The 14112-nt window shown below is 41.0% G+C and overlaps 1 protein-coding gene across 1 annotated transcript; it reads left to right on the forward strand.

Moving 5' to 3' along the window:
- Nucleotides 1-4181: 4181 nt before the first annotated feature.
- LOC148425254 (RNA-binding protein MEX3A-like) lies at nt 4182-6871 on the forward strand (the record flags this gene model as incomplete). The annotated part of the gene is made up of 1 exon (XM_088409458.1): nt 4182-6871. A coding segment is annotated over one exon (1136 nt), but the record flags the coding sequence as incomplete, so codon positions are not given.
- Between the last annotated feature and the right edge of the window lie 7241 nt (nt 6872-14112).

Consider the following 14112-nt stretch of genomic DNA (forward strand, 5'->3'; position numbering starts at 1 on the left):
CCTTTTTTTCTCCTCAATATACGATAATTTGATGTAATTCTTTTCGTCTAAGCACTCGGGTGGTAAAACCGGCGCACAATTTGCCAATCCAACGCCATCAATGTCACTGGAGCGTTGGCTTCCTTTGTCGTCTGGGACGCGCCAGACTGTTCAAAAGGCAACGTGCTGTTGTGAGCAAGGCGGTGGGGAGGGATAGATGGATGGAGGGAGGGCGGCTGGCTGAGTGGGTGAAGGTTGGGGGGTGGTCTGGGGTGAGGGATGCTAGTGTAGAGAAAGCAGGTATGCGGGCTTCCACCGGATTCTGATGTTTTGGGAGGTTTGTTTTTGTGGCCCACTGACACATTTGGACAATAGAGGCCAGTTTGCCAACGGAGCACACCAACCTCACCCTTTTCCCATATTGCACTCGATAAAGTTCAGATTCTCATCACATGACATGTCATTGCTATTTTACAGGAATATTTTGGTCATTTTCTGAATCGTACAAGGTTTGTAATTTTTGAATTTGCAGTCATAAGTAGGGAGGATCAATGTGATTAATTGAAAGCATTGAAATGTGCAACTTTAATATTAGGACAATGAAAAATAACAAACAAACTGAAATTAATCAATGCTAGCGAATTTAATCGACTGTATACCCTACCACATGCACAAATTTGAAAAATCGATGCATATCTGAGAATTGATTCCTGCATCCTTAAAAGGCTTAAAAATATGTCCATGGCATTGAATGATCTTACCTTACAACACCAACAAACTTAAAAATGTAACTACATATCTGGGAAGAAATGTTTGGATTCGGAAAAGACTTAAAAATACGTCATCGGCACTGAATGTGTTTCACGAGGACAGCTTTTGACTAAATCTTTGAAGTACGGCGGTGCAAAAGAGTAAATAATATTCCTAAAAAATGCCTTGCACCTTTTTCACACCCCTTTTACACTTTGATACTGTTGTCCAAAAGGTGGGATAAAAAAAAAAAAAAGTGTGATTTTTGGTCATGTACTCATTTGTTTGTGGATGTGGTTTGAATTTTAAAAAAATTCAGCAAAATGACTTATGAACTACAGTGGCCCAAAAAGTGAAAAACAATAGAGGGACACATGCCATGAACAAATGTTGCGATGGACTAATTGCTTGAATTACTGTGACCTAAAATGTTACTTAGGTGTAGTTTTTTTTCCCCCAAAGCATTCAGCATGCATGGTTGAAAGTTGAATTTTTAATGTTTTGTACAATATGATTTGAGGCTTTGTACACATTTTGGTGAACTGACCTTGAACTAAGCTCTAGTCCCCCTAACTGACTTTGTATTCTTCTTCATATAGTAAACTAGCTGTGACTCAACAGTGCCTCTGCTGGTCACAGCATAGAATTGCACAATGTGATTAATTAATATTTCAATTGACACAATAACATTTGACCATTTCAAAATGCCTATGCCAACTATTTTTATTCCCTTTGAGCTGCCATACATCAAAAAATTATTCAAAAGAACTCCTAGTTGGTGTACGTAACACTACGTATTTTCACATTCCTGTCCAAATAAAAGTAACAAAAACTCCTCAAGAGAACTCTACTCCATATTTGCATTCACCCAACTGCTAGCACACAAAAAACATTTTACCATTTTTTTCCCCTATAACAAACCAAAATAATCATGCTAATGGTTATTATCAGCTTCTTGAGCTACTGTACTTCTTGAAATTATCCTCCTTTTGTGGAACCAAAAAGATTTTTAGAAGAAAGCATTCCTAAAAATGATTCCAACTGCGACTTCACACAAGACGTTGGCATATGGCGCTCTTTGGCGTCATACAATTTGAGAAGTAAGCAGAGTTGCACAAATGCAACGCCATATGCTAACATCTTGTGTGCTATGGCTGTCAGAATCATATTTAGAAATATATATATTTTTTAAATAGCTAAAGACATAGCTAAATATTGTAAAAAATGAGACAATAAGGGCAGAACTGATGCAAGTTTTTCTTTACACTGCCAACTAGTGGCTGAACATGTGCATTAGCCATTACGACGTTTTGTTTTAAGGTGAAAAATTTAAATCATCTTATTGATTTACGAAGCCAAAGAGATAATGGAACATAAGTTTTTCATTTTTACTTAAAAAATTTACGCTGATGCATGCATTTATTTACATGCCCATCCAGGGGTCTGGCATGCATATTACAGCATTCTTTTTTTTTTTTTTTAACAACTTTGCTACAGTATTTGTTATCAAATCACTTTATGTTTATTTAGTTCCCTATTAAGTGACAGCCTTCAAAGTCGGGAATGTCATTTACCTCAAACCATTCCTGCAACTCCTAAGAAAATTCTCCAGCATTTTTCAACCGTCATTTTTACGAGTTTGCTGTTTTCAACGAACGCATCGGGCGTTTTTGGTTTTGGTGTTTCTCATGTCAGAAAAATGAGCCCGGCTTCCTCCCAGTTGCACGGTTTGGGATGGTCCCACCGTTCCCAATGAAGCATCTCGGGCGACTGTAAATTCTTGTTGTGTGTTTGATTAATCTCTGCCCCTGTAATTGTCTAATTGGGACACTCATTTGTACTGATTAAAAGGCGGCGCGCAGGAATGTGTTGCTCCCTGATCCTCTGCGACACCGCCGCATCTATTAGCCTCGTTAAACCACCAGCGCAACCGGCTGGGCTGCCTTCACGGGTGTTTGCAGACGTCGGTTCAAATGGGGGGGGGGGACAACCCCCCCAAAGCGTCTCTTTTCTTCTAGGAGTATGAAAAGAGGTGCCGATCCGTGCGCAGGTCCCTTTAAGAAAGGCCTGAGCGACTGGTCAATAACCTGGGCGCTGGCTCTCTCTGTTTCTCAATGGCCAGCTGAGTGCATGCATAAAAACATCCGGCCGGCCTCACCACAGCTTTACTAAATAGGTGTGATTACCCCCCCGAAAAAAGGAAGGAAAAAAAAAAAAAGGAGCAAACATAAAGCAACAATTGGGCCAAAAAAACAAGCTGCAAGTGGCCCGGTCCCAAGTTCAAGGAGAGGTCAAAACTCGGAAGGATAAATGTGCTTCTGCAAATAGATCTGCGGTGGTTCCCCCAGCCCACCACATCAGCACTTAAGGAAGTGCAGAAATAAACAGCGTACTTCTTTATAATCATAAAGTTGCCTTTTTTGTTATCAGTTAACAGTGTTTTTATTTTTCATATATATATTTATCGTAACCTGGAACCTACTAACTTTAGTGTGACGGTACTGTTCATCGCAGGGTGATACGTACATTCTAGACTACCCCATAATAGGTAAAAATCCACAATAAATTAAAAATCATATTTAAAAATTACTAACTATTGTTTTACTCTACACATTTGCTGCAATCAGGCAGACGATGCAGGACAATTATATGGAGAACAAGTAGATTTAAGAATAGTTTCTATCCAACGGCAATAACATCCCTCAATCCCATAAAGAACGATCATTAACATATCATAGCTGTACAGTAACACCACAGAATCTTGCTATGATGATAAGCAGAATGTATGAATGAGTGTTTTTGTTCATTACATTTTATTACTATGAATTTTGTCTTTTTATTATAGCTCCGACCGACACATTTAAATGTGGTTATACACAGTTAGAGTGACAATAAAGAACTATTCTAAGTATGTTCGAACATAATTCACAAGTACGCTCGCTTGTCCAAACGTACTTGCAAAAACGTTCAAATGTACTTGCAAATAAATTCAAACCTATTTGCAAATGTCTCCGAACAGACTTGTAAATATGCCCGATTGAATTCTCAAACACATTTGAACGTATTCTCAAACACATTCGAATGCATTTTCAAATACATTCTTGCTAATATGGCCGAACGTATTTTGCAGGCTAAATGCTAAAAACGTAGCATCTGTTTGCAAAAGTCAAAAATGTTTCACGCCATAGATGATCACTCCCGGTTAATGACGTTTCCTCGGGTGAGATTAGCATAGTTGAAAAATTAATTGTAGACCTCCAAGCAAGTGCTTCTTTACCACACACAGTGCAGCAATTTACGGAGCACGCAATAAAACCGCTCAGCCCCAAAAGCACAAAAAGGAGGCGAAACATCTTCTAAGTCCGGATTGATTGGCTACCCCGAGAGAAACGATCCGGATACACGAGAACATCCGCAAGCAGTTTTGAACGCGTTTGATGGTGTCTCCGCAGGTTGCAAGATAAAAGCCTTGCGGGCCAAGACCAACACCTACATCAAGACCCCCGTGCGAGGCGAGGAGCCCGTATTCCTGATCACGGGCCGCAAGGAGGACGTGGCCCTGGCCCGCCGCGAGATCATCTCGGCCGCCGAGCACTTCTCCATGCTCAGGGCGTCCCGCAACAAACTGGGCGTGTCCTTCAGCGGCTCCCCGCCCACCCCGCTCCCGGGCCAGACCACCATCCAGGTGAGGGTGCCGTACCGAGTGGTGGGCCTGGTGGTAGGCCCCAAAGGCTCCACCATCAAGCGCATCCAGCAGCAGACCTGCACCTACATCGTCACCCCCAGCCGGGACCGGGACCCCGTCTTCGAGATCACGGGCTCGCCCGGCAACGCCGAGCGCGCCCGGGAGGAGATCGAGGCGCACATCGCCTTCCGGACGGGGGGCCTGCACGACCACAACAACGAAAACGACTGCATGGGCCCCAACGGCGGCGGCAGTCCGGCCGGGAGCAGCGGCAGCGGCGGCGGCGGCCTGGAGAGTCGACTCCAGCAAGTGTGGGGCCTCCAGGGGGGCCAGCGGAAACCCCTCACCAGCAGCTACCGGCAGAACTTCTCCGACGCCCTCGGGGGAGGAGTGAGCGGCGAGGGAGCCGGGATCTACAATAAGGGCAACTTCTCCGGCTCCGGGGAGAAACCCTGCTCCTTTTTCGGTTCCGAGGGCACCCAGAGTTGGGGCGACCCCGACTACCCCAAGCAGATGGCGTTCTACGCCCAGCAGCGATCCAAGAGCTTCGGAGGGCTCCCGCTGCCCCTCACCAGACTCTCGCCGGGGCTCCCCGATCCGCCCGCCAACTCGTCCGTGGGCGGCTTGGCGTCCGGGTCGCCCCACGCGCAGGCTCGCCGCGCCCACAGCGAGCCCACCTCTGCCGGGGAGGGCGGCTTCCCCGGGCGGCTCCCCGTGCCGGACTCGCCGCCGGCCGTGCGGGACTGCATGACCTGCTTTGAGAGCAAGGTGACGGCCGCCCTGGTGCCCTGCGGCCACAACCTCTTCTGCATGGAATGCGCCATCCGAATCTGTGAGCTCAACCACCCCGAGTGTCCCGTGTGCCACACGCAGGTCTCGCAGGCCATCCGAATATTCTCCTAAGGAACCGCGTCCCTTTTTAGCCCGTCCGTTCTTTTTTTTTTTTTTTTCCCGTCTCTCGTTTTATCGGTTGGCTAATTAGTTGCTCTTATTACGGTTGTTATTATTCTTATTCCTATGATTGCGATACATTTTTCATTTTTCAGATAAAAACAAAAATGTAAACAAATCAAGCAGCTATTTTAGAAGGCACTGCTTGCTTTACTAAAAAGTATAAGAAATATTTTTCAGTTTTTCTTTTATATACATATATATGCATATATATTTTATAAAAGTTTTGTTTATAAGAGAAGTATAGTACCTTTTCAGGTTTTGATTTTTTCTTTTCTCTTTTGATTTTTTTTCTTAATGATGGGACTGCTGCTGTTATTCCTTAACGCAGAATCACAGTGAAGGCTGACATAATGTGAACATTTTATTATTATTCCAATTTGTTTTTAATTTTGTATTTTCATGTTATCATGAAGTGGGTGGATATGGAAGGAGGATGATTCAATTCACACCGCACCATACAATCATCTCGGGTCTAAAAGAGGGTTGTCAATCACACTTTTGGAGGCTAAATGAATCCTTTTATTATGCTTTGACAATAGAAAATGTGAATGGGGTTCGGTCAAAGCACCTCTTCCGTAGTTATAGTGTTGATCCTGTGTTTTTTGAGAAGGTGGGGGTTTACGTTATTGAGTCGCCATTTTATCAGTGCCGTTGTTCAAAGTAGTAGCTCCCAAAATGTGCAAATCTCATTTGGGGCGGCAATTGATTCGGCGTGGCTCGCCTTCCCCTCGTAGCTTAAAGGCCTGATTTTATTTGTCCACCCCCCCCCCCCCCCCCAATAAGAAAATCCCTTCAAATCGGGAATCAGAATTTGATCGTTACTATTGTATTCGCCGCTAGACGTGTGAGCAAACCTCATGCAAATAGGACGAGATTTTTTTGTATCGGGCGTCTGACTGGAGCAGGTGTGATATCTTGTCTGGCTTCCCCCCTGTACCCCCACCCACCCCATGGCCCCCTTCTCTGGGCTGCCCGCAGACCCTCCCTCGGATCGTGGAGAGCGTGCGCTGGAACAGGAGGCCTGGCAGGCGCTCTTTTGATAATTAGGCAAACGGGATGGTCCAGGTGCGGACCGGAGAAGAGAATTGAAGGCCGAGCCATCTTTTGCACCCAGCTCCCTACCGCGTTCGAAAAAAAAAAGGTCTTCTCACACGAGGTGTGGCGTGATCCCCTCCCCTTCCTCCCCTCCTTACACGCACACACCAACTGTGAAATTCAAACAGGGTTTACGTGACTGATCCAAATAGGCCTCGCCGCTGACCCCCTTCCCGGCTACTGTAAGGGACATCCAGCAGCTGCCCCTTCACTATGGACACTGGGGCCCCGAGCCACTGCAAAACTCCCCCCGCCCCCATCCCCCAACATCCCTACTCCCCGCACTAGCTTGAATGAAATCAGACAATTGTAATTGACGGGAAAGCGGAGGAAACGCCCCATTTAAGCAGCACTCCCTCTGAATCAAATTATGCTCAGGCCCGAGCTCGGGGAGGGGGGACGCTTAAGAAGGTGGGGCTTTAAGCTGTTGAATAAAAGGGGGGAGAGGGTGGCTTGTCAAATGTGGGGGAGGGACATCCAGGGGCGGGAATCCTTACCTCCGTATTATGCCCAGCAGTGCTGTTCCAATTATATGATAAGGGATGGCTTGATACCTACCATACTCTATGATGTTTACTGCACAACAATGCTAGTCAACTTGTTCAATCTCAAAGACGGATTTTTACTTGGTTTTTTTCTTTCTTTCTCTTTAAGAGTCCAGACATTCAATACCTGGTACTTACAGATATTTTTCTTTTTTCTCCAAAGGCTTAGCTAAAGGATGATCTATAAATGGGTGTTTAAGAAATAAGTTCGCACAGGTGTCAAACTCAAGGCCCGGGGGCCAGATCCGGCCCGCCACGTCATTTCGCGTGGGCCGCGAAGTGCTGATTTGAGTTCAAGTTTCTAGGTAAAATTGCAAACTTGCAAGTTGTCTTTAACTTTGAAAAAGTTTTTCGGGGGGAAAAAAAAACAATTTTTTGTTCCCGATATCTTTGATTTCAAAACTAGCTAAGAGTGCGACCAACTCGAATATTTATTTGACTTTACAATCATTTCGGCCCCTTGACAGAAACTATGACTACAATGTGGCCCACAATAAAAATGAGTTTGACATCCTGTTTTATAGTAAACAACACATGTTGGTACTTGAGTACTAATTGATTACCTTAGTATTGAAAACATTGATTAATTTAGTACCTAAATGCATTTCATCAGTAATGTAATCAATTAATACCTTTTGTGTCTAAAGTAAACAATTTCATAATTAATGACTAAAGTAATGGATTATTTTAGGCAATAAATACTAATAAAGTACTTCAGATACTAAAGTATTAAAGTAATCTATTGATTAACATAAAAAGTAGTTGATTACTTCAGTACTTAATCACATAAAATAATTCATCACTTTAGTAAAATAATCAATGACATAACTGGGTACAAAGGTAATCTTTTTATGGAGTGAGCACTAAAGTAATTGATTATTTTAGGTACTGATTAATGTGTAGTTGATCAATTTAGTAATTCATTCAATTAGTACCAGCCATTTTCAGACACCCCTTATGTGAAAAATTCAAAGATAAAAATAAATCACAAAGCTATAAACAAGTATCCGGAATTGAATGTATGGGCAATTAAGAAACATAAATACGTCTTTGGGATTGAATGAGTTAATAACACATGCAACTTTTGTGGTCATAGCATTGCCAAAAGAATTTAATACTCTCAGCATCCAATCAGATTGCTCGCCTAGCTATGCTGCTTTCAGAGGGGCATATTTATGTGATATTGGGGGCAGTAGCACTTCAATGGGTGAAAGTATCGATAATTGCTGTTCCGGTATTGTGAGAATAGCAAAATGTATCGCGATATCCATATATTTTCCTATCCCAAGAGAGCATGTATGGCCTCGCCTTGAGGATTCAAACTGTCTTAACGGTATCAACTATCAAAATTGGGATAGTGATAAAATGCATTGTGATATTGATACTGTGGCTTATAACTAAAGAATATCGACTGCCTCGAGCCTTTAACTCATTTCTATTCTGTTTTTAAGGGATCGGGTATCGACGGTAAAACAAGAGTTATAATGACGCGACGTATTACACGATCAATAACTTAGCCACCCGGACGACATCTGACTTGTTGAAATGATGCCCCCTCGGCCTCCTCTTGAGAGCCAAACACAAAAACAAAGCACGTGGAAAAATAAAAAGTACCTTACATTCTATGAAGAGTAGAAATAAAGAGTATGATTCTATGGAAAAATTGCACAGCACAGTCAAAAAAAATAATTCTTAGTATTTTGGTTTTATGCCTTAATGTTACATTTTTTTATTCCAATAATGCCATTTAGGCTGACATGTTGGCCTTCCATTGCACCACCCCCTTAACAGAACTTTTCAAAGTTAAAGAATGTGAATCACACTTGGCTTAGGGACGGGTTGAGAAATTTACACTCTTAACCCGCCTGTTACGTCGAGGGTCAAGTTGATTCGTTTTAACGTGAAACAAAAACAAAAGTCGTTTTTTGGGTTATGAACAGTCGCTTATTGGCTATGAAATGTTCGCAACGGAGCTAATAGAGACTATTTTGTTGTCGTTTTTTTTTTTTTTTTACTTTGTTTCCGATCCTTTTGTCTAACTTATATCTCACGAATCAAACTGACCCAAGAAAATGATCGCTCTTACAAACAAACTTACAAAAACCACATATAAAAAGCACCTTACTAACCATGAAAAAAAGCGCATTTGATGAATACCAAACCGACCACTGATGGTGAAATATTTGCTAGAATTTAAGACATGCACATAAGGATTCCCTATCATTTTTTTTATTTTGTTGGTTGTATTTCTAGTTGCTATCACGACGAGAGAGGGCTGCCTCTTTATATACGAGTATTCAAAGACTCTTTGTAAATAAATACACATTTACTTACGCATCAGACGTCCTGCTGCCACAAAGCTTTTGGATTACTACGCCAATTTAGCACAGAAAAAAAAAAGAGAAAATCTTTTATCGCTATTAATATATGTGTTACCCATCACTTTTTTGACTCAAAAAGTAGTTTATATAAAATAGATCCATACATTTAACAAATATTATTTCAAGGGATTAACTTAGTATTTGATCTAAATATAGAAATAATCAGACGCTACTATGATATCCTTTATGAAGCCTCTACTGTATAAATCCCAGCGAAATACGTAAAAGTTCCGATGAATTGTATGTGTAATAATAATAATAATAATAATAACCCCTGAATGAAGACACAAGTTTCTATGTACATTAAGATGAAGCAATAAACAGTAATATTCTATTCAGACTACTTTGACTATTAGCATATTAGCATTTGGTAGCTGGTGACAGCTCTTTGATTAGTAAAAAATGAAAAAAAAAAACAAAAAAAAACTTTCAGGATAATTGCTGTGCTCTTCAGGGTCTTTTTTTGCGTGATATGTTGAATATTAAGCACTCGTTTCAGGATTTCTGAGCGGCACTGAGAAGACGAAAGTGGATGCTAATAATGCTAAGCCGCTAACGGGCGTCTTAGCTATTAGCGTAGCATCCAGACTTCGCCTCTGCTTTGTATTACGGTCACATGTAGCCAAAGACCAACGTACGACCAGAGCCAACCTAGTAGTGTTATAAATGCGATATTCGTACATTGTGAAAGCAAATCTGTGAAACATATCAGGTTTGGGACGCCCCCCCCAATCGGGTCATGGGTGGGTCACAATCCCCAAAATAGGGGTGACGAGGACAATTGACTTTGGAGTTTTCCACTGCATGCGAGCAAGATATCGTAACGTATAGCTAAGAGTTATCCGCGTACAAAAAGCTTTACGACCTAAAGGCGAACGTGTTGTTTTTTTTTTTTCTTCCCCCAAATGGTATACAGTATTGCAGCGTAGTTTAATCCATACACAAAAATAGGATCGTTAAGAAGCGTATGTAAGTTTCATTTGTGCAGCTCGGGTCGGTATGAAATACTCTGGATGGAGACACGGGCGACCCTAAAGGGGCGGCGGAGACGACTCGCGGCGGCGCTCGGGTCGTTAATTTCTTCTTAGTATTATTTTTTACGATTATTGTATTACGATTTTTCTGTTGTAGTCAAAATAGAAGCTGTTGATGTTTTTTCTTGCTATGGAAATGGACTTATGCATTTATGTAGAATCCCTTTGAAGGAGTGATAGGAAATCCTTATTCTCAATGGATGCACTTAAGCAATTGTAACCAACTTTTTACGAAAATCGCGCGAGTAATGCATTTGAATGTACGAAGAAAACACTCAACCTAATGCACTCCTTATTTTTATTTTTTCTCTTTTTGATTGCAAGCTTTAAGTTTTTGTTGGTTTTTGCGGGGGGGAGTTTAGGGGAAAGAATTTGTGACAAGTTTTCAATATATTTGAGTTCTTCCACATGCATTTATAGAAAGTAACTTAAAATGACGAAGAAAAAAACATTACAGTTTTGTCAGATCTATTTTGCTAACATTGGTTTTTATTTCTTAGAACACAGAGAGTAGCGAGGTAAGGAAAAAAAAAGTCAGTATCCGGATGTTATTTAAGAAAACAAACCTATTTAAAGTACCTTTTGTTTTTTAATTCAAATGACAAGAAGTTAATATATTTCTAAACAAGATGGGGGGAAGTCAGTTTCTACGTAAAAAGAAAAAAAGTTTTATTTATGACCGTTATGGACACCGGACGACACACGTGCCGCGTCCACGACAGAATAGACTATTTTTTAAGAATTTGGAGATATTTTAGTCACAGAGCATCAATCTTGTGCCTCGATTATATCATTATTCCTATTATTATTATTCATGTCCTGCATTAGTAAATCCCCTTGCCGCTCCCCCCATAATACACATATGCCTTCAACTGTAAGTCCATGGTACTGACTAACTGACTGCATTACACATTTCCTCTGTGATTCAAAATCCAAAATCAAGGTCTACCGTAGGTCTTGACCGCGTACAACTTTTCATTTTAGACATCTGTAGTTTTTCAGGGTTTTTTTCCGGATTGATTGACAGCGACAGAGCAGTTTGACGAAGGCCGATTTTTGGCGGGTTAGGCGGGCCCCCGAAGGCAAAACTTGAGGCCCGACGGTGTTCAAGAAGGGCGCGCTGCGTTAGTAGATCTCTGTACTGTATCTAGATAGCACACATAACACACAACAGGCTCATTACTGTACTAGTTTGCATGTATGTCGTGTGGTCACTTAGGCTAGATTTTCATAGTTGGCAGCGTTTTCGGAGGTCAAAAGATGGCGAGTTTTGATGCCGGTCAGTCCGCGCGTCGGATGAATCAACAGTGAGGCTACTTCCTTCAGTTTTGCTGACAACTCGTGACAAATAATGGTCGACTTGTATTTGCTAACTCATTCAATCCCAAGGACGTAATAATACGTCTATAGAGTCCAGACGTTCAATCTTAAACCCCCAGCCACCACCAAATATGAGAAAGAAGGAGTAATTGAAAGTAGCTGGGACATAATGTTATGTTTTGGGTCAAACTGACCCATTTGAAAGTGAATGTCGTTTGTCAGTACCTCTGCTTGGCCTAAGCAATAATTGCGTTTGTTTTTTTTTTTTCTCATTTTTGCAAACTTTTTCCATAAATAAGCAAAATCCAGGTCCAAATGACCAAAGAATTTTGCTATTTCTGGGAGGGTTGGGGAAAAAAATTACAACCTTGATTAGTTAGCAGGATTACACTCAAAACAAAAAAAATGATCCCTGATTACTATTCCGGAGAAACAAACGGAAAAAATACATATAAAACTGATATCATTGTCTTTGCTACTTTGTATGTTTACGTTATTGCCCTTCCTAAGAATTGAACAGAAATCACAGGATTTGGATTATACACATATTGGGTGACTAAAAATGTTTTGGGTCAAAATGACCCGGGGACATTATTGGTATCCCTTACAAACAAACATAAGAGGAGGGTTACATATGTGGAAATAAGGAGTGCGAAACTCATTTTGGTCATGGCCTTGTGCCAGTTTCGGTTTCCCTCAGAGGGCCATATAGGATTTGAAATTATGTAATCACCTCAGCATATTATTACGTATGCAATTTCCCCTGCTCATTGTCACTATATTTTCAACAAGGTGAACTTGAGGTTATAAGTCAAGGAAAATAGTGACGACCAAACACAAATATGATGTTCAGATTGCATAGTCAGTGTCTGAATATTGTGTTTTGTGACGATATAAGCATCAAACCTTCCCTAGGAAACGTTTAACTTTTTCTGTTTTTTTTTTTTTTTTAGTGAAGATCTATGGCTCTGTATCACAATAAAACACAAAAACAAGGGTTTCTAACCAGAATGCCTTATATTGATCTCCTAATCATAATTTCAATTAAGGTATTTGGTGGGGGGGGGGGGAAGGAGGAAAATAGCCATTTTTTTACACATTTTCTGCCCGAATAAGGAAAACCCCATTTGGCTGAAGACAAAGTCGAATCACTTGATATCCTTCAAGTTTGAAATGTGGTGAACAGCAGACAGAAAAGGAACTAGCCTCACTGTTCCAATACTTTTGGGTAGAGTGTAAACAGTATTTGCATTCACTTGACAGCAAATCAACTTGAAGTTTGTGTACTCTGTGTATTTATTGGACAAAACTTGACAAGTTTCCTGCTGCACGTGACAGGACTTAAGGTGAAAACTCGCAATCTTCCTCCGAAGACGTCCGACACGATCGACAGTTTGTCTCTTGGTAGCGTTTTCCAATATTTGCAGCACAAGTCGTGTGTGTGTGTTTCATGCCGGTCTAATAGTGGTGGTAGTGCGTTAGTTTACGGGCCAGCGTCATCGGGCTGGCGTTAGTTTCTGGTTTCTATGTAAACGGTGAAAAGAGGGTCACTCCACTCCCCCACCCCCTCACGCGCGCGTGTGTGTGTGTGTGTGGCGCTCTGTGGCTGACCGTCAACTTTTTTTGATGGATGGGAACAAAAATGATAAAAGAACAAAAAAAAAAAAAATGGGGGAAAAAAATCTTTGAACTCTGTTACAGTGTGCCATGTCCTCGACGAGGCATGTGATATTGCAGGTTTATTTCTTATAGCACACGTTTTTTTGGTGAATTACATTTTTTGGAAGACATTTTTATGATTAATTATTATTATTATTAATGTATCTGCTCCATGTTAGTTCTGGTTCTTTGTTATTTTTCCAAGATACAAGATGTATTGTAAATGTTTCTAATAAAAAGAACAAAATGAAAATGAAATGGAAAGATTTGTGTTTTTTGTCAACAGTTGTTACAAAATCGACATTGGCAAAAAAGAATAGTGGTTTATTACTATTTTAGTTGTTAAAAAATTGCATCGGTCAAATATTGTATAAGATTTGATTTTACCAGTTTCAAACCAGTAAAAGATGATTACATTTATGTCAGTTTGTGGGGAAAAAAAAATCAAGAAATACAAATAATGACTTCATATCCAATATTGGACATACACTTTTTTCCCCCCAGCACAAAATGATAAAAGTGTAATGAAAAAAAATCCTATTTTTTCTGTTAAAGCTCTCACTTCACCAGAAGGTTTGTTTCTATATTTTTTTCAGAAATAGAACAAAGGTTGGTGTCACCAAAAGGATTGGGTTTATGCCCAAAAAGCGGAGAAATTCCACTTTAGCGAGAAGAATCATGTCAAGGAAGGCAGTTAGAAGGATCCTCTT

The sequence above is a fragment of the Hippichthys cyanospilos genome, chromosome 3 (assembly GCF_059441005.1).
Source record: "Hippichthys cyanospilos isolate Australia breed blue-spotted pipefish chromosome 3, RoL_Hcya_1.0, whole genome shotgun sequence".
NCBI lineage: Eukaryota > Metazoa > Chordata > Actinopteri > Syngnathiformes > Syngnathidae > Hippichthys > Hippichthys cyanospilos.